Source organism: Ranitomeya imitator, chromosome 2 (genome assembly GCF_032444005.1).
Source record: "Ranitomeya imitator isolate aRanImi1 chromosome 2, aRanImi1.pri, whole genome shotgun sequence".
In the NCBI taxonomy this organism is placed as follows: domain Eukaryota; kingdom Metazoa; phylum Chordata; class Amphibia; order Anura; family Dendrobatidae; genus Ranitomeya; species Ranitomeya imitator.
Window position 1 is genome coordinate 306,796,999 of NC_091283.1, and position 20,470 is coordinate 306,817,468.

At 54.3% G+C, this 20,470-nt stretch overlaps 1 protein-coding gene and 1 long non-coding RNA gene across 2 annotated transcripts in view; one reads left to right on the forward strand and one right to left on the reverse strand.

Moving 5' to 3' along the window:
- Positions 1–20,470, reverse strand: part of LOC138666963 (zinc finger protein 1 homolog) — a 268,713-nt gene that overhangs the window by 17,387 nt on the left and 230,856 nt on the right. The window contains exons 3-5 of the mRNA XM_069755170.1: positions 1,620–1,799; positions 1,413–1,536; positions 1,236–1,333 (exon numbers count right to left, since the gene is read on the reverse strand). Of these exons, the coding sequence (XP_069611271.1) occupies positions 1,236–1,333; positions 1,413–1,536; positions 1,620–1,799 (402 nt within the window). The remainder of the gene's footprint in view (positions 1–1,235; positions 1,334–1,412; positions 1,537–1,619; positions 1,800–20,470) is intronic.
- Positions 3,153–11,459, forward strand: LOC138666979 (uncharacterized). The gene is made up of 2 exons (XR_011318580.1): positions 3,153–3,324; positions 10,266–11,459. It is a non-coding gene; the product is annotated as an uncharacterized lncRNA (long non-coding RNA).

Sequence of the window (20,470 nt, forward strand, 5' to 3'; positions counted from 1 at the left end):
TTCACCAGGTTATCCATACTCTCTTTGGGAAAACACGATAGCTCTTCTTCACCAGATGACGATGAATCAGAAGCACCAGAGAATCCAGCCTGGTCACTACAGGAAGCAGAACTGGACACAGGGGTAACACTCCTTGCTTTAGACTTATGTTTGTTAGGCCTGTTTGAGCATCCTAAGGACTGAAGTTCCTCTCATCATTAATCGTATATCAGCGCATCTAACTGAGGACTCCTCCTCTAAAGTCTGGCTGATACAACTCTGACACAGTCTTTTAAGATAGAGGTCAGGAAGGGGTTGTGAGCACAAGGCACATTCTTTGTGCTTGGCTTTTTTAGTTTTCTTAGCCTGATAGGGAGGTACACAGAAAGAAGGTGAATCAGCTTAGTAGGCAGAGTCATGTAACACTCACCCAGTGAAGCTGTGATGTGGTACCGGTTCTGGAAGCGGAGGCACAGCACGAGTTCTAGATGGTACAGCTTACTCCGTACACTCTTGTTAGTGGAGTTACCCTCTTGGGAGCGCCCAATGCTGTTCTTGGGATTGCTGTCCGGCTGCACTTCCACCACCTGTGGGTGCACCTCAGATTTTCCTGGAGAGGACATCTTTGGGACACATTGGCAGCAGGACGCCGCCGGATCTTATACTTACAGCCCGTCCATCTCCAGAACAAGCCTCCCCGGACCCCTGGAAGTGAACCCAAGCAATTTCAGTTCAGTAATGCTGAATGGGCAGTGCGCATGCGTGGGCCTAAACTCGGAAGCACTGCCCGATGGAAGAGCAGGGCAGCCGATGCACGCATCCCGCTCCACAAGATGAGTGCCGGTCTGGTCCTACTGCACCGCGTGAGCCAGGACACCCTCTTCCGGATCCTGGCCTCACATCATCCACCATCAGACGAGGGTGAAGACTGACAGGCAGAGATCTCCAACCGCTGCTTCTGGTGCCGCAGCCCCTGCCGTTCCCCAGACACCACACAGGTGGCATGCACAGGCCCAGGTAACCTTTCCTGTGCAGGATCCCGCAGGAACAAGAAACCAACTGAGGAGGTGAGGGGGACAGCCCCTTTTTATCTGTAGGTTTCCTGTTCGGGGGGGCGGATCCTCTCTCTCAGTGGGTGCTGTCAGCGATAATAAAAAACAACAACATAATACTGGTGGATAAAACAAAACTGAGCACAAAACCTTCACAGTTGTCTACACATCATAGGGGAGATCTCATGACACCTCTCTATCTACCTGATGATCCTGAGGAACATTGGGATCTTCTTGTTTACTGTCCTGTGGTAGAAGAGGACGGGGACATCTCTCTGGTGTTGCCCTCCTACTGGATAGATCTGGAAGAAACACACACAGGGACTGAATTCATTCTTTACATACAGATAATTATAGGCTGTGTGTATGTAGTTCTATTACCTGGTGATGTGAGGGGCTGGGGAATCTCCATCATGACGTCCTTGTACAGATCTTTGTGTCCTTCTAAATACTCCCATTCCTCCATGGAGAAATAGACGGCGACATCCTGACACCTTATAGGAGCCTGACACATACAATGATACCGTCATCCCCCCGATCCCTTCATAGCATTACTGTATAATGTCCCAGCATTCCCAGCAGTGTCACCTCTCCAGTCAGCAGCTCAATCATCTTGTAGGTGAGTTCTAGGATCTTCTGGTCATTGATGTCCTCATGTATCAGGGGGTGAGGTTGAGGCCCCGTGATTGGGCTCAGGGGTCTTCCCCATCCCTCAGATACAGGGTCCTGACAGCGCTCACTAGAGGTCTTCTTCACTACTGTGTAATCCTGGTTATGGAGAGACACATTAATAAATCTCACTACAGACATTTCCAGAGTCCTCACCTCTCCAGTTCTGTCCATCTGTTATTCCCATAGATAAGAATGATGTAATGTGACGTCATCAGAATCTCTCACCTCTCCAGTAAGCCGGAAGAGGATCTCTAGGGTGAGGTGTAATATCCTCTTGTCTCTGTCCATATCCATCTTTGATGGGTTAATAAGGAAAATTCACTCAATAGTAGATCTTCACAGAATACCTGAATGAGAAGAAGATGAGCCGATGTAACATCATAAAATTCCTGTAGATAATAAAGGGAAACATATAAGAAGATAGAACTTGTAGATGTTGTACTCTCTAGTCTTGTATGGACTGGAACGTAAGTTGAATTGCTGACTAAGACATCTCCTCCATGCTCCTAATAATAATCTTTATTTTTATATAGCGCTAACATATTCCGCAGCGCTTTACAGTTTGCACACATTATCATCACTGTCCCCAATTGGGCTCACAATACAGAATCCCTATCAGTATGTCTTTGGAATGTGGGAGGAAACCGGAGTACCCGGAGGAAACCCACGCAAACACAGAGAGAACATACAAACTCTTTGCAGATGTTGTCCTGGGTGGGATTAGAACCCAGGACCCCAGCGCTGCAAGGCCCAATCACTGCCTATGTTAATCACTGCTTTGGCGACTGATTGGCTGTAAGAATCACAACTTCGTTAGGACTGAGCAGAAAATACAGAGACTGGCGGGAACCCAAGCAGCAATGGTATATTTGCTATTTTACAGTGTTTAGTTTTCTTCTTTCTATCTCCTAATAAAACCTATATATTTAGGCCACAGACAACAAGCAGTTTCTTCCTCGGAGTCGGCAGCTGAATACGTTCCTCATAGACTCATCTTCCATAACGCTAATTCTCGTCTCATTTACCGACACTGGAATCGGCATTAGCAATACTGCAGGAGATATTCATTACACGTGACAGGAGAAATAACTACTTCATGATGAGGACGACATCTTCATCTTCTACTACGGCTCTAGGAACAGATTTGGCCAGAGTCCGTCACTGACTCCATCACCACCGGCCTCTATATGAAGGTTTCCCAACAATACTGTGTGTTGCCCCGAACTATGAGAGTAATACAGGTTTCCTTGGTTCCCGTCTTTCATAGTTGGGTCGTTTGTATCCATCAGCGGAAAAGGAGCAAAACCATTGTGATTCTTATAAGGAGACAACACAAACCCCCTAAATATAACATTTTATAACAACCCCACAATCTGTGACTCTTCAGGGTAAATCGCTCTCTCCCCATTGGATTAGAGCTGATACTATGAAGCTGAAGGGACTAAACAGACTTTCTGTCACCTCCATAAAGGGTAAATGCTAGAGTGTATGGGCTCCTTCCAGGTGTGACGTCATTTCCGGGGGCGTGTCCTATCGGGAGGGGGCGTGTTTTCAGTCACATCATGAAGGCGGCAAAGCAAAGCAGCATGATTATAGCTTGTGGACGCCATGGCACATGGAGGTTAGTGGTTTCACTGTGAAAAAATGCTACTTGCTGCTCGCTATTGGGGGGAGGCTCTGTGATGGGCGACCTGCTTGTCTGTGTGGGGGGCACCGCTGCTGCTGTGGGGGACCCCCGTGGTGGGCTTTGTGGGGGGGCACCGCTGCTGCTGTGGGGGACCCCTGTGGTGTGCTTTGTGGGGGGGGGGCACCGCTGCTGCTGTGGGGGTCCCCCGTGGTGGGCTTTGTGGGGGGGGGCACCGCTGCTGCTGTGGGGGACCCATGTGGTGGGCTTTGTGGGGGGGGGGGCACCGCTGCTGCTGTGGGGGACCCCCGTGGTGGGCTTTGTGGGGGGGCACCGCTGCTGCTGTGGGGGACCCCCGTGGTGGTGGGGGGGCACCGCTGCTGCTGTGGGGGACCCCCGTGGTGGGCTTTGTGGGGGGGGGGCACCGCTGCTGCTGTGGGGGACCCCCGTGGTGGGCTTTGTGGGGGGGGGCACCGCTGCTGCTGTGGGGGACCCCCGTGGTGGGCTTTGTGGGGGGGGGGCACCGCTGCTGCTGTGGGGGACCCCCGTGGTGGGCTTTGTGGGGGGGGGCACCGCTGCTGCTGTGGGGGACCCCCGTGGTGGGCTTTGTGGGGGGGCACCGCTGCTGCTCTGGGGGACCCCCGTGGTGGGCTTTGTGGGGGAGGCACCGCTGCTGCTGTGGGGGACCCCCGTGGTAGGCTTTGTGGGGGAGGCACCGCTGCTGCTGTGGGGGACCCCCGTGGTGGGCTTTGTGTGGGGGGGACCGCTGCTGCTGTGGGGGACCCCCGTGGTGGGCTTTGTGGGGGGGGGCACCGCTGCTGCTGTGGGGGACCCCCGTGGTGGGCTTTGTGGGGGGGGGGGCACCGCTGCTGCTGTGGGGGACCCCCGTGGTGGGCTTTGTGGGGGGGGGGCACCGCTGCTGCTGTGGGGGACCCCCGTGGTGGGCTTTGTGGGGGGGGCACCGCTGCTGCTGTGGGGGACCCCCGTGGTGGGCTTTGTGGGGGGGCACCGCTGCTGCTCTGGGGGACCCCCGTGGTGGGCTTTGTGGGGGAGGCACCGCTGCTGCTGTGGGGGACCCCCGTGGTAGGCTTTGTGGGGGAGGCACCGCTGCTGCTGTGGGGGACCCCCGTGGTGGGCTTTGTGTGGGGGGGACCGCTGCTGCTGTGGGGGACCCCTGTGGTGGGCTTGGTGGGGGGGGCACCGCTGCTGCTGTGGGGGACCCCTGTGGTGGGGGGGGCACCGCTGCTGCTGTGGGGGATCCCTGTGGTGGGCTTTGTGAGGGGGGGGGCACCGCTGCTGCTGTGGTGGACCCCCGTGGTGGGCTTTGTGGGGGGGGACCGCTGCTGCTGTGGGGGACCCCCGTGGTGTGCTTTGTGGGGGGGGGGGGCACCGCTGCTGCTGTGGGGGACCCCTGTGGTGGGGGGGCACCGCTGCTGCTGTGGGGGACCCCCGTGGTGGGCTTTGTGGGGGGGGGCCCCGCTGCTGCTGTGGGGGACCCCCGTGGTGGGCTTTGTGGGGGGCCACCGCTGCTGCTGTGGGGGACCCCTGTGGTGGGCTTTGTGGGGGGGGGCACCGCTGCTGCTGTGGGGGACCCCTGTGGTGGGGGGGGCACCGCTGCTGCTGTGGGGGACCCCTGTGGTGGGCTTTGTGGGGGGGGCACCGCTGCTGCTGTGGGGGACCCCTGTGGTGGGCTTTGTGGGGGGGGCACCGCTGCTGCTGTGGGGGACCCCCGTGGTGGGCTTTGTGGGGGGGCACCGCTGCTGCTGTGGGGGACCCCCGTGGTGGGCTTTGTGGGGGGGGCACCGCTGCTGCTGTGGGGGACCCCCGTGGTGGGCTTTGTGGGGGAGGCACCGCTGCTGCTGTGGGGGACCCCCGTGGTGGGCTTTGTGGGGGGGGACCGCTGCTGCTGTGGGGGACCCCTGTGGTGGGCTTTGTGGGGGGGGACCGCTGCTGCTGTGGGGGACCCCCGTGGTGGGCTTTGTGGTGGGGGCACCGCTGCTGCTGTGGGGGACCCCCGTGGTGGGCTTTGTGGGGGAGGCACCGCTGCTGCTGTGGGGGACCCCCATGGTGGGCTTTGTGGGGGAGGCACCGCTACTGCTGTGGGGGACCCCCGTGGTGGGCTTTGTGGAGGGGGACCGCTGCTGCTGTGGGGGACCCCTGTGGTGGGGGGGGCACCGCTGCTGCTGTGGGGGACCCCTGTGGTGGGCTTTGTGGGGGGGGCACCGCTGCTGCTGTGGGGGACCCCCGTGGTGGGCTTTGTGGGGGGGGGGGACCGCTGCTGCTGTGGGGGACCCCCGTGGTGTGCTTTGTGGGGGGGCACCGCTGCTGCTGTGGGGGACCCCTGTGGTGGGGGGCACCGCTGCTGCTGTGGGGGACCCCCGTGGTGGGCTTTGTGGGGGGGGCACCGCTGCTGCTGTGGGGGACCCCCGTGGTGGGCTTTGTGGGGGGGCACCGCTGCTGCTGTGGGGGACCCCTGTGGTGGGCTTTGTGGGGGGGCACCGCTGCTGCTGTGGGGGACCCGTGTGGTGGGCTTTGTGGGGGGGGCACCGCTGCTGCTGTGGGGGACCCGTGTGGTGGGCTTTGTGGGGGGGCACCGCTGCTGCTGTGGGGGACCACTGTGGTGGGCTTTGGGGGGGGCACCGCTGCTGCTGTGGGGGACCCCCGTGGTGGTGGGGGGCACCGCTGCTGCTGTGGGGGACCCGTGTGGTGGGCTTTGTGGGGGGGGGGGCACCGCTGCTGCTGTGGGGGACCCCTGTGGTGGGCTTTGTGGGGGGGGCACCGCTGCTGCTGTGGGGGACCCCCGTGGTGGGCTTTGTGGGGGGGGCACCGCTGCTGCTGTGGGGGACCCCCGGGGTTGGCCATGTGGGGGGGGCACCGCTGCTGCCGTGGGGGACCCCTGTGGTGGGCTTTGTGGGGGGCACCGCTGCTGCTGTGGGGGACCACCGTGGGGGACCCCCGTTGTGGGCTTTGTGGGGGGGGCACCGCTGCTGCTGTGGGGGACCCCTGTGGTGGGCTTTGTGGGGGGGACACCGCTGCTGCTGTGGGGGACCCCCATGGCGGGCTTTTTTTTTTGGGGGGGGGTCACCGCTCTTGTTGTGGGGACCCCCTGTGGTGGGCTTTTTTGGGGGGGGCACCACTGCTGCTGGCTGTTGTGGGGGATCCCCGTGGTGGGCTTTTTGAGGGGGGCACCGCTGCTGCTGGCTATTGTGGGGGACCCCCGTGGTGGGCTTTTGGGGGGGCACCGCTGCTGCTGGATGTTGTGGGGGACCCCTGTGGTGGGCTTTTTGGGGGGGACCGCTGCTGTGGGGGACCCCTGTGGTGGGCTTTGTGGGGGGGGGCACCGCTGCTGCTGTGGGGGACCCCTGTGGTGGGGGGGGCACCGCTGCTGCTGTGGGGGACCCCTGTGGTGGGCTTTGTGGGGGGGGCACCGCTGCTGCTGTGGGGGACCCCTGTGGTGGGGGGGGGGCACCGCTGCTGCTGTGGGGGACCCCTGTGGTGGGCTTTGTGGGGGGGGGCACCGCTGCTGCTGTGGGGGACCCCCGTGGTGGGCTTTGTGGGGGGGGGGGACCGCTGCTGCTGTGGGGGACCCCCGTGGTGTGCTTTGTGGGGGGGCACCGCTGCTGCTGTGGGAGACCCCTGTGGTGGGGGGGCACAGCTGCTGCTGTGGGGGACCCCCGTGGTGGGCTTTGTGGGGGGGGGGACCGCTGCTGCTGTGGGGGACCCCCGTGGTGGGGGGGCACCGCTGCTGCTGTGGGGGACCCCTGTGGTGGGGGGGCACCGCTGCTGCTGTGGGGGACCCCCGTGGTGGGCTTTGTGGGGGGGCACCGCTGCTGCTGTGGGGGACCCCTGTGGTGGGCTTTGTGGGGGGGGGGGCACCGCTGCTGCTGTGGGGGACCCCTGTGGTGGGGGGGCACCGCTGCTGCTGTGGGGGACCCCTGTAGTGGGCTTTGTGGGGGGGCACCGCTGCTGCTGTGGGGGACCCCTGTGGTGGGCTTTGTGGGGGGGCACCGCTGCTGCTGTGGGGGACCCCTGTGGTGGGCTTTGTGGGGGGGGCACCGCTGCTGCTGTGGGGGACCCCCGTGGTGGGCTTTGTGGGGGGGGGCACCGCTGCTGCTGTGGGGGACCCCCGTGGTGGGCTTTGTGGGGGGGCACCGCTGCTGCTGTGGGGGACCCCTGTGGTGGGCTTTGTGGGGGGGCACCGCTGCTGCTGTGGGGGACCCGTGTGGTGGGCTTTGTGGGGGGGCACCGCTGCTGCTGTGGGGGACCCATGTGGTGGGCTTTGTGGGGGGGCACCACTGCTGCTGTGGGGGACCCCTGTGGTGGGCTTTGTGGGGGGGGCACCGCTGCTGCTGTGGGGGACCCCCGTGGTGGTGGGGGGCACCGCTGCTGCTGTGGGGGACCCGTGTGGTGGGCTTTGTGGGGGGGGGGCACCGCTGCTGCTGTGGGGGACCCCTGTGGTGGGCTTTGTGGGGGGGCACCGCTGCTGCTGTGGGGGACCCCCGTGGTGGGCTTTGTGGGGGGGCACCGCTGCTGCTGTGGGGGACCCCCGTGGTTGGCTTTGTGGGGGGGGCACCGCTGCTGCCGTGGGGGACCCCTGTGATGGGCTTTGTGGGGGGGCACCGCTGCTGCTGTAGGGGACCACCGTGGGGGACCCCCGTTGTGGGCTTTGTGGGGGGGGCACCGCTGCTGCTGTGGGGGACCCCTGTGGTGGGCTTTGTGGGGGGGACACCGCTGCTGCTGTGGGGGACCCCCATGGCGGGCATTTTTTTGGGGGGGTCAACGCTCTTGTTGTGGGGACCCCCTGTGGTGGGCTTTTTTTGGGGGGGCACCGCTGCTGCTGGCTGTTGTGGGGGATCCCCGTGGTGGGCTTTTTGAGGGGGGCACCGCTGCTGCTGGCTATTGTGGGGGACCCCCGTGGTGGGCTTTTGGGGGGGCACCGCTGCTGCTGGATGTTGTGGGGGACCCCTGTCGTGGGCTTTTTGGGGGGGACCGCTGTTGTGGGGGACCCTTGTGGTGGGCTTTTTGGGTGTGCACCGCTGCTGCTGGCTGTTGTGGGGGACCCCCGTGGTGGGCTGTGGGGGACCCCCGTGGTGGGCTTTCTGGGGGGCACCGCTGCTGTGGGGGACCCCCGTGGTGGGCTTTTGGGGGGCACCGCTGCTGCTGTGGGGAACCCCTGTGGTGGGCTTTTTGGGGGGTGGCACTGCTGCTGTTGTTGTGGGGGATCCCCGTGGTGTGCTCTTGGGGGGGCACCGCTGCTGCTGGCTGTTGTGGGGGACCCCCGTGGTGGGCTTTTGGGGGGGCACTGCTGCTACTGGCTGTTGTGGGGGACCCCCGTGGTGGGCTCTTGGGGGGGGCACCGCTGTTGTGGGGGACCCCCGTGGTGGGCTTTTGGGGGGGCCCTGCTGCTACTGGCTGTTGTGGGGGACCCCTGTGGTGAGATTTTGGGGGGGACCTGCTGCTGGCTATTGTGGGGGACCCCTGTGGTGAGATTTGGGGGGGGGGCACCTACTGCTGCTGGCTGTTGTGGGGGACCCCCTGTGGTGGGCTGTTGTGGGGGGCACCTGCTGCTGCTGGCTATTGTGGTGGGACCCCTGTGGTGGGATTTTGGGGGGCTGCTGCTGCTGACTATTGTGGGGGACCCCTGTGGTTGAATTTTGGGGGGTGGCTGTTGGGGGGACCCCTGTGGTGGGGTTTGGAGGTGACCTGCTTACGGGGTGGACCCCTTTTAGTGGGGGAGACCTGTGGTGGGGTTTGAGGGTGACATGCTTGTGGTTCGGTTTGGGGGGGTGTGACCTGTCTATTGGGGGGGGACCCCTGTTGTGGGATTTGAGGGCTATCTGCTTGTGGGATGTGGGGGGAGACCTGCTGCAGGCTATTGGGGGACCCCTGTGGTGGGATGTGGTGGTGACCTGCTCGTGGTGGGACGTGGGGAGGCGACCTGCCTGTGGTGGGACGTGGGGAGGCGACCTGCCTGTGGTGGGACGTGGGGAGGCGACCTGCCTGTGGTGGGACGTGGGGAGGCGACCTGCCTGTGGTGGGACGTGGGGAGGCGACCTGCCTGTGGTGGGACGTGGGGAGGCGACCTGCCTGTGGTGGGACGTGGGGAGGCGACCTGCCTGTGGTGGGACGTGGGGAGCCGACCTGCCTGTGGTGGGACGTGGGGAGGCGACCTGCCGCTTACGGAGGGATCCCCTTTATTGGGGGGCGACCTGCTTATGGGTTGGGTTTGGGGGCTGATGAGGGCTTAGGCTGGGTGGAGTGGACGTCCGATAAGAGTTTAGGCTGGGTCGGGGGTGGACGTCCGATGGGGGGTTTGTGCTGGGTGGGGTGTCCGCGTCTGATGGGGGTGTGTGCTGGATGGGGGGGTCCACGTCCTGTGGGGGTTTGGCCGTCCGGTGGGGGTTTATTATTGGGTGGGCGTGGTGTACGATGGGAGTAATGCTTGGAGGAGGGGTGGACGTCCGATGGGGGGTTTATGCTGGGGGGTTAAGCTGGGGTGGCATCCGATTGGGGGGGTGTCTGATGGGATTTATGGTTGGAGGCAGGGGGCGTCATATGGGGATTTACGCTTGTGGGAGGGAATGTCTGGTGGGCTTTGGGTTTATCCTGTGGGGTCCGCTGGTTAATGTGAGGTGGAGGTTTCTGACTGGGGGAGCGAGGTTATGCTGTGTGGCCTTCTGGTTGATGTGGGGGAGCTAATGCTTCATTGGGGTACACAAAAAAAAATGGGTGAATGCTGCTTATACTATGCAAAAAAAAATTTTAGGTATTTCCTGTAGAGGAGGGTACACCACCAACTAGCACGAAGCTAATCCGTTTTAACTTAATGTCAGTTGGAGGAAGACATGGGTCTGGACCGCCCAGCCCAGTTTAGGCCTTAGGTTTTGGGAGGTTTTTTTTATTAACGATTTTTCTTTAATTTTTTTTTTTCTTCCCAGATATGGCTTTTGAGGGCGACAGTGGAATTGTCACTCTAATCTCCCACCTAGAATTGTCACTACCATATCATCTGTGGTCTACGAGGCAAGGCCCTAACACATCAAGAGTGTTTGGGGTTCCCCGGAGGACCGTTCATGCCACGAATCGCCCTACCCTCTCGCCTCTCTGCGTCCAGGTTATTCCATGCCCATCTTCATCATCGCTCTGCGAAAAAGGATTTGTGATCTTAAGGACTGGTATATCCTACGAGGCAGTAAGGGGGCTACTTTAAAAAAAAAAAAAAAAAAAAAAAAAAAACACAGGACAAATATGTCCTAGTTTTCCCCTGAGCAATGTGGACGTCTCCTGGGGAAACCTTCCTATTCATGCAGCCTCCACGTTTTCCAGAGGCTCCTGTGACCTTGCTCTTAAAATATCCAGGCTTTGGTCTAGGCCTTCTCTGGTGGCCGGTCCACACCGCCAGCGCCCTGAACAATCATGCATGCCAACTTTCTAGTGCGTCCTACTCTGCGCCTATCAGTTTAAGTGTACTTCGCTTCTGCAACAGAGGACTAAAGTCTGCCTCCCAAGAGATCTGTTCAAATTTGGTTGTTTTGGAAATGTTCTGTCCAAAAAAAAAAACGACGGGACAACTCTCTGACCCGCCAGGAAAAGACGAGACCTTCCCTTAGGCCAGCTCCCTCCTGGCATCCATGAACCCACCAGCACTGGTCTGCTTGGCCTGGATCTAGCAGACTCTCTTCGACATGATGGGGCATGCCCACCTTGGATGTTTCTCAGGATCGGCTGCCGTGTCCTTCACAATTCAAGGCCGGTATTATGATCTCTGGTCCGGGACACCGAAACCTCAGACACCGGAGGCAGGCCTGAGGGGGGGGGGGGGCTTCACAGCTGCATACCCTACCGACAGTCCTGCCCGCATGCACCAACAGCATATTACATTTTTACAATACTTTAGAAATGCATAAAATGAAACAAGCAAAGGCACAAAATGAAACAAGGAAAGGCATAAAGTTTTTCTATGCAAAAAAAGGCAGTTTTATAAAATTAGAAATATTTCTATATCTAATGTTAAAATTATATTTATCCAGTATTTATTTAAGTAAAAGTCTGAGATTTCTGTGAGAAATGGTAATTGTTTACCTCTTAAACCAGTTCTGAATGTAAATAAAACATTGCTCTGATTAAGTCTCCACATTGTATTTGTCTTTTATTTCATGCGTAGGGCAGGACAAGCCCATGATGTATCTGTGTAAAGCTAGGTTCACATTGCGTTAATGGGTTAACGCTAACAGACTGCGTTGCACGGCGAAAATGTTGAAATTAACGCCGTGCAACGGGTCCGTTAGCGCACCCATTGACAGCAATGTTACTTTTAGCTGAAGCGCATCACTAGCGCATGCCATTTTCGGCACGCGCTAGCGATGTGTTGTTCTTTTGTGACGGACCTCGGACGCTGCTTGCAGCGTCCGAGGCCCGTTCCTCGCTACCGCAGATCGGGGATCTGCGCTAGCGGGGAGGGTGAACGCCGACCCTCTAGAAACATTGCGTTAGCGCAATCCGCTAGCGCTATGCGCTTAACGGATTGCACTAACGCAATGTGAACCTAGCGTAAGACGTAAGGTGCTATAATAACAGCCTTGGGCTGGTTTCACACCAGCATTCGGCAGGGCTGCGGATGGCAGCCTTCTTCCTCCGTTAAGCCCCGCCCAATGCCGCACCTCTTCCTTCAGTTCCGCCTACGTCTGCATGCGTCCTGCATCTGCATGCGTCCTGCATACCCTATCTTTAACGTTGGGTACGCAGGCCAAGCGGATGCCTCTGCATGCGTTGTTTTAACGCTGCGCCGACCGCAACAAAATGCAACATGTTGCGTTCGACGCAGTTCAGCGCATCGTCAAAACGACACGTGCCTGTGTACCCAATATTAAAGATAGGGGATGCATGCAGACGTAGGCGGAGCTGAAAGAAGAGGTGTAGCAGTGGGTGGGGCTTAACGGAGGAAGAGGGCTGCCGAACGCTGGTGTGAAACCAGTCTTTAGACAGGTAAACCACTTTTGAAACAATGTTCGCTTGTACAAGCATTTAACCCCTTAGTGATGGGGCCAATTTTTTAAAATCTGACCAGTGTCACTTTATGTAGTAATAACTCTGGAATGCTTCAACATATTCCATTGATTTTGAGGTTGTTTTTTTTCCTGACATATTAGACTTTAGGCTAGGTTCACATTGCGTTAGTGCAATCCGTTTAGCGCTAGCGCTAGCGGATTGCGCTAACGCAATGTTTTATAGGAGGCTGCGGTCGGGGTCGCGGTAACGTCCCCGCTCTCGCAGATCCCCGATCTGCGAGAGCGGGGAACGGACCGCGGGCGCGCCTCGGACGCTGCAAACAGCGTCCGCGGCGCGCCAGGAATCACCGGCGCGTCGCTAGCGCGTGCCGAACATGGCACGCGCTAGTGAAGCGCGTTCCCATTAGCGTGAATGGGCGCGCTAACGGACGCGTTGCACGGCGTTAATTTCGCCGTGCAACACTGTCCGTTTAACGCGGTCCCATAACGCAATGGGAACCCAGCCTTATGATAATGGTAAACTTGGGCTAATGATAAACTTGGGTTAATATGTTTTGCTTTATTTTGTTAAAATATCAGAAATTTTAAAAAATAGAAATTTTCAAATTTTGAATGATTTTCCCTTTAAGGCTGGTGTCACACTAGAGAGGAATACGGACGAGTGCTATGCGAGAAAAAAAAATTGCATAGCACTCGGACCAATGTTAATCTGTTGGGCAGCTCCCATCACGTTTTTTTTTTTTTCACGGCCGTATTATATGTGCGAGTGAAATTGCACTATGCTGCGATTTGCACCGTATATCAGCCGAGAATCCCCAATGAAAGTCTGTTTATGCAAGAAAAACTCATACCACACGGGCCATCAGTGTGACTTGCGAGAAATACGCAATGGTGTCCTTTGAAAGGCTTGCAATTCAGGTGCGGTGTACAGTAAAAAAGTAAGCTCTGTCAAGCTTACAATATTTACAAATAGTTAATTTGTCGGCTTCTGTCAAATCATTGCAGGATAGGAGACATGGTTTACATACAGTAAACCATTGCAGAACGGTTAGATTTATATAGGTCAGTGACTAATACGGTTAGTAGTATGTGTGTGTGTGTAAAATTTGGGACCTGTATGTATTTAATAAAAATGTTTTCACTAAAAAAACTGGCGTGGGCTCCCACACAATTTTCTGTGCCACAGAGGGAAAGTCAGTGACTGAGGACAGATATTATAGAATAGAGAGGGACCATGGTTATTGCCACCCCAGAAAAGGTGCATCTGTAAGATGCGCCAATTCTGGCACTCAGCCTCTGTTCTCCTGCCCTGTAGCGGTGGCATATGGGGTAATAAGGGGTTAATGTCACCTTTGTATTGTAAGGTGACAGTAGGCCAGCTTACTAATGGAGAGGTGTCTGATAGATGCCTCTCCATTACTAACCTGTGGGCTTGATGTTACTTGACAATAAAATGGTGACATCAACCCCACAAATCTGAGCCCCACTGCTACAGGGCAAGTGGGAAGAGCGAGGCTAAGTACCAGAATTGGCAGATCTATAAGATGCGCCATTTCTGGGATGGCTGAGAGCTGATGGTTTTTAGCCTCTGGGGCTGCCAATATCCATGGCCTCTTCACAGACTATTAATATCAGCCTACAGTTTTTATAGGGTGACCCCATGTCAATATTTTGTGTCCCACCGTAAAATAGCCAGTAAAGGCTAAGCAAACAGCTGTGAGCTGATAATAATAGCCTGGGAACCTTTATGGTTATTGGCTCCTTTCCAGAATATTAACATCAGCTGTCAGCTTTCCCTTTGCTGGTTATGAAAATTATGCCGTGCTAGATATAGACACTGACATTCACAGCAGCGCGTCCGCCCCGATGCTCTATTCTGACTCCTTTCTCAGGCCCCCAAAAAAGTGTTAACTAAGTACCCTTTATTTTCTTGCACTGTAGCCGTTCACTTACTACAGGGTATTCAATCATTGCTTCTGTTCCCCCCCCCCCCCCACATAAAGCACGACCACTATCTATATGCCTTTATATACAGCATTCTAGAATGCTGTGTATATATAGTAGGCCCACTGCCTGTATACCCTTATATACAGCATTTTATAAAGCACAACCACTATCTGTATGCCCTTAAGACTTGCCTAGCCCCATACAATGGGCTTTGCTAGTCTTAATCCGGGGCCTTCTCTTCTATCACCGTCCTTCTTTCTTTGAGTCGATGACGCGTCCTATGTCATCCACACGGTGTCTTCCATCGTGCTCCTGTGCATCGCACTTCTTTCTGCCCGTGGCAGTACTTTGCTTTGTGCTCGGGAGAGAAGTGTTCCTGCACAGAAGCGTGATGAGGGAGGTTGTGTGGATGATGTAGAACACATCATCCACGGGAAGGACTGTGCCGGATGAAGACCAGCGCCAAACAACACCGGACCGCCCCGTAGGTGAGTATAAGAAGTTATTTACATTATGCACATTGGCTTAGGGACATACCGTATATACTCGAGTAGAAGCTGACCCCCCCCCCCCTAATTTTGCCACAAAAAACTGGGAAAACTTAATGACTCGAGTATAAGCCTTAGGGTGGAAAATGCAGCAGCTACTGGTAAATGTCAAAAATAAAAATAGATACCAATAAAAGTAAAATGAATTGAGACATCAGTAGGTTAAGTGTTTTTGAATATCCATATTGAATGAGGAGCCCCATATAATGCTCCATAAAGTTTATGATGGCCCCATAAGATGCTCCATATTAAAATATGCCCCATATAATGCTGCACAAATGTTAATAATGGCCCCATAAGATGCTTCATAGAAACTTTTGCCCCATACAATGCTGCATAAAGGTTGATGGCCCCATAAGATACTCCATAGATTATGCCCCATGAGATGCTCCACACATTATGCCCCATTTGCTGTTGCTGCGAATAAAATTAAAAAAAAAAACACATACTCGCCTCTCTTCGCTCAGGCCCCCGACACTTTCCACTGCTGCGCGCTGCTCTGTCTTCCATCCTCTGCACTGACTGTTCAGGCAGAGGGCGGCGCGCACACTAACTAAGTCATCGTGCCCTCTGACCTAAACAGTCACAGCCAGAGGACAGAGCGGCCCGTAGCGGTGGAAAGGGGAGAGGTGAATATCGCGCAATGCTCACCTCCCCCGTTATACTCACCTGCTCCCGACGCGGTCCCTGGCAGCTTCTCACTGTCAGATGGTCTCCGGAAGTCGGCAGCGTCTTCCTATGTTCAGCTGTCACGAACAGCTCATTAAAGTAATGAATATACATCCATATTCATTAATGAGCGGGTCCACGTGACCGTTGAACAAAGGAAGAGCTGCCCGGAGACCATCGGACATGCAGGGACCGCGCCGGGAGCAGGTGAATATGTGACAGCCGCCGCTCCCCCTCCCCCGCCGACAATGACTTGAGTATAAGCCGAGAGGGTCACTTTCAGCCCAAAAAAGTGGGCTGAAAATCTCGGCTTATACTCGAGTATATACGGTATGTACGGTACAGCACTGTAGAAGGGTGTGTATAAGGGCATATAGGTTCTGGTGTAACTATATATGGGGAAAACCTGGTGACAGGTTCCCTTTAAGAAACCTATGGAACTAGGTAAAAAATAGCATTTTTTGGATGGTGAAAAGCTTGTAATTTAAATATTGATGAAGGCTGAGCTGCAGGTGGTCTATGTCTCTTCATAAGTTTAAGGCCGGGGTCACACTAGCGTAGAATACGGACGAGCGCTATGTGAGAAAACATCTCATGGCACTCGGACCAGTGTTAATCTATGGGGCAGATCACATCTGTGATTATTTTTTCATGCCGAATCGGCATACGAGAACAATCGCAGCATATATACCTGACAGGGGCCCATACATTCTGATATCAATAATATATACCTGACAGGGGCCCATACATTCTGATATCATCAGTAATATATACCTGACAGGGGCCCATACATTCTGATACCATCATTAATATATACCTGACAGGAACCCATACATTCTGATATCATCACTAATATATACCTGACAGGGGCCCATACATTCTGATATCATCAGTAATATATACCTGACAGGGGCCCATACATTCTGATACCATCATTAATATATACCTGACAGGAACCCATACATTCTGATATCATCACTAATATATACTAATATATACTAATATATACACCGATGCCTCTACCTTGTGCCAGTCATTACACTGGTTACCCATCCACTCAAGAATCCAGTACAAAACTACTACCCTCATCCACAAAGCACTCCATGGCTCAGCACCACCCTACATCTCCTCTCTGGTTTCAGTCTACCACCCTACCCGTGCCCTCCGCTCCGCTGATGACCTCAGGTTAGCATCCTCAATAATCAGAACCTCCCACTCCCGTCTCCAAGACTTTACACGTGCTGCGCCGATTCTTTGGAATGCACTACCTAGGATAATATGATTAATCCCCAATCCCCACAGTTTTAAGCGTGCCCTAAAAACTCATTTGTTCAGACTGGCCTACCGCCTCAATGCATTAACCTAACGATCCCTGTGTGGCCTATAATAAAAAAAAAAAAAATTAATTAACTGGTTCATGCAGCTTTACATGAACACCCAAGCCTTACACTATGGCTGGTCCGAATAACTATAGCAATTGTTACCATCCACCTCTCGTGTCTCCCCTTTTCCTCATAGTTTGTAAGCTTACGAGCAGGGCCCTCACTCCTCTTGGTATCTGTTTTGAACTGTATTTCTGTTATGCTGTAATGTCTATTGTATGTACAAGTCCCCTCTATAATTTGTAAAGCGCTGCGGAATATGTTGGCGCTATATAAATAAAAATTATTATTATTATTATTATACCTGACAGGGGCCCATACATTCTGATATCATCACTAATATATACCTGACAGGAGCCCATACATTCTGATATCAATAATAATATATACCTGACAGGAGCCCATACATTCTGATATCAATAATAATATATACCTGACAGGAGCCCATACATTCTGATATCAATAATATATACCTGACAGGAGCCCATACATTCTGATACCATCACTGATATATACCTGACAAGAGCCCGTCATGGATTTATTTATTACAACGCTACAAATATGAGGAAAGCCATAGAAAGGGAAAATCAGCTCATCAGCTGTACCGACCGCACTTCCAGGGCCCCGGGTGCGATGTTCAGAATGAGTCCTTGGGACTTGGTCGTTTTTCCGGAATTTTTGGACTTGGAAATTTTCTGACGTGTGTCAGACTTCCAGGCGGGGGGAAACCGCCGGAGGCGTACCGAGGAGGCTTCCAGGAGCCTGGGGAAGATTTTCCAAAAGTGTCCTTGACACTTAGAAATATTTTGAAAAAAAAAATCACGATTTTGTGAAAATTGACACGTTTCCCCTACTTCCACGCCAGGGGGGCGTCAATATGTTGTGAGGTACCCCAGGACAGTCGCCCAAATGTGGGTGAAGTTTGCGAGTCATGGGCGCAAAGTCGAATTTTGGGTGAAAAACCGCGTTTTCATACTCTAAAAATTTCAGACAAGTGTCAGACTTCCAGGCAGGGAGAAACCGCAGGAGGCGTACCGAGGAGGCTTCCAGGAGCCTGGGGAAGATTTTCCAAAAGTGTCCTTGACACTTAGAAATATTTTCAGAAAATCACGATTTTGTGAAAATTGACACGTTTCCCCTACTTCCACGCCAGGGGGGCGTCAATATGTTGTGAGGTACCCCAGGACAGTCGCCCAAATGTGGGTGAAGTTTGCGAGTCATGGGCGCAAAGTCGAATTTTGGGTGAAAAACCGCATTTTCATACTCTTAAAAATTTCAGACAAGTGTCAGACTTCCAGGCAGGGAGAAACCGCAGGAGGCGTACCGAGGAGGCTTCCAGGAGCCTGGGGAAGATTATCCAAAAGTGTCCTTGACACTTAGAAATATTTTGAAAAAATCATGATTTTGTGAAAATTGACACGTTTCCCCTACTTCCACGCCAGGGGGGCGTCAATATGATGTGAGGTAACCCAAGGCAGTGACCTAACTGTGGGTGAAGTTTGCGGGTCATGGGCGCAAAGTCGAATTTTGGGTGAAAAACCGCGTTTTCATACTCTAAAAATTTCAGACAAGTGTCAGACTTCCAGGCAGGGAGAAACCGCAGGAGGCGTACCGAGGAGGCTTCCAGGAGCCTGGGGAAGATTTTCCAAAAGTGTCCTTGACACTTAGAAATATTTTGAAAAAAATCACGATTTTGTGAAAATTGACACCTTTCCCCTACTTCCACGCCAGGGGGGCGTCAATATGTTGTGAGGTACCCCAGGACAGTCGCCCAAATTGTGGGTGAAGTTTGCGAGTCATGGGCGCAAAGTCGAATTTTGGGTGAAAAACCGCATTTTCATACTCTTAAAAATTTCAGACAAGTGTCAGACTTCCAGGCAGGGAGAAACCGCAGGAGGCGTACCGAGGAGGCTTCCAGGAGCCTGGGGAAGATTATCCAAAAGTGTCCTTGACACTTTGAAATATTTTCAGAAAATCACGATTTTGTGAAAATTGACACGTTTCCCCTACTTCCACGCCAGGGGGGCGTCAATATGTTGTGAGGTACCCCAGGACAGTCGCCCAAATGTGGGTGAAGTTTGCGAGTCATGGGCGCAAAGTCGAATTTTGGGTGAAAAACCGCATTTTCATACTCTAAAAATTTCAGACAAGTGTCAGACTTCCAGGCAGGGAGAAACCGCAGGAGGCGTACCGAGGAGGCTTCCAGGAGCCTGGGGAAGATTATCCAAAAGTGTCCTTGACACGTAGAAATATTTTCAGAAAATCACGATTTTGTGAAAATTGACACGTTTCCCCTACTTCCACGCCAGGGGGGCGTCAATATGTTGTGAGGTACCCCAGGACAGTCGCCCAAATGTGGGTGAAGCTTGCGAGTCATGGGCGCAAAGTCGAATTTTGGGTGAAAAACCGCATTTTCATACTCTAAAAATTTCAGACAAGTGTCAGACTTCCAGGCAGGGAGAAACCGCAGGAGGCGTACCGAGGAGGCTTCCAGGAGCCTGGGGAAGATTATCCAAAAGTGTCCTTGACACTTAGAAATATTTTGAAAAAATCATGATTTTGTGAAAATTGACACGTTTCCCCTACTTCCACGCCAGGGGGGCGTCAATATAATGTGAGGTACCCCAAGGTAGTGACCTAACTGTGGGTGAAGTTTACGGGTCATGGGCGCAAAGTCGAATTTTGGGTGAAAAACCGCGTTTTCATACTCTATAAATTTCAGACAAGTGTCAGACTTCCAGGCAGGGAGAAACCGCAGGAGGCGTACCGAGGAGGCTTTCAGGAGCCTGGGGAAGATTTTCCAAAAGTGTCCTTGACACTTCGAAATATTTTCAGAAAATCACGATTTTGTGAAAATTGACACGTTTCCCCTACTTCCACGCCAGGGGGGCGTCAATATGTTGTGAGGTACCCCAGGACAGTCGCCCAAATGTGGGTGAAGCTTGCGAGTCATGGGCGCAAAGTCGAATTTTGGGTGAAAAACCGCGTTTTCATACTCTAAAAATTTCAGACAAGTGTCAGACTTCCAGGCAGGGAGAAACCGCAGGAGGCGTACCGAGGAGGCTTCCAGGAGCCTGGGGAAGATTATCCAAAAGTGTCCTTGACACTTAGAAATATTTTGAAAAAATCATGATTTTGTGAAAATTGACACGTTTCCCCTACTTCCACGCCAGGGGGGCGTCAATATGATGTGAGGTACCCCAAGGCAGTGACCTAACTGTGGGTGAAGTTTGCGGGTCATGGGCGCAAAGTCGAATTTTGGGTGAAAAACCGCGTTTTCATACTCTAAAAATTTCAGACAAGTGTCAGACTTCCAGGCAGGGAGAAACCGCAGGAGGCGTACCGAGGAGGCTTCCAGGAGCCTGGGGAAGATTATCCAAAAGTGTCCTTGACACTTAGAAATATTTTGAAAAAATCATGATTTTGTGAAAATTGACACGTTTCCCCTACTTCCACGCCAGGGGGGCGTCAATATGTTGTGAGGTACCCCAGGACAGTCGCCCAAATGTGGGTGAAGCTTGCGAGTCATGGGCGCAAAGTCGAATTTTGGGTGAAAAACCGCATTTTCATACTCTTAAAAATTTCAGAC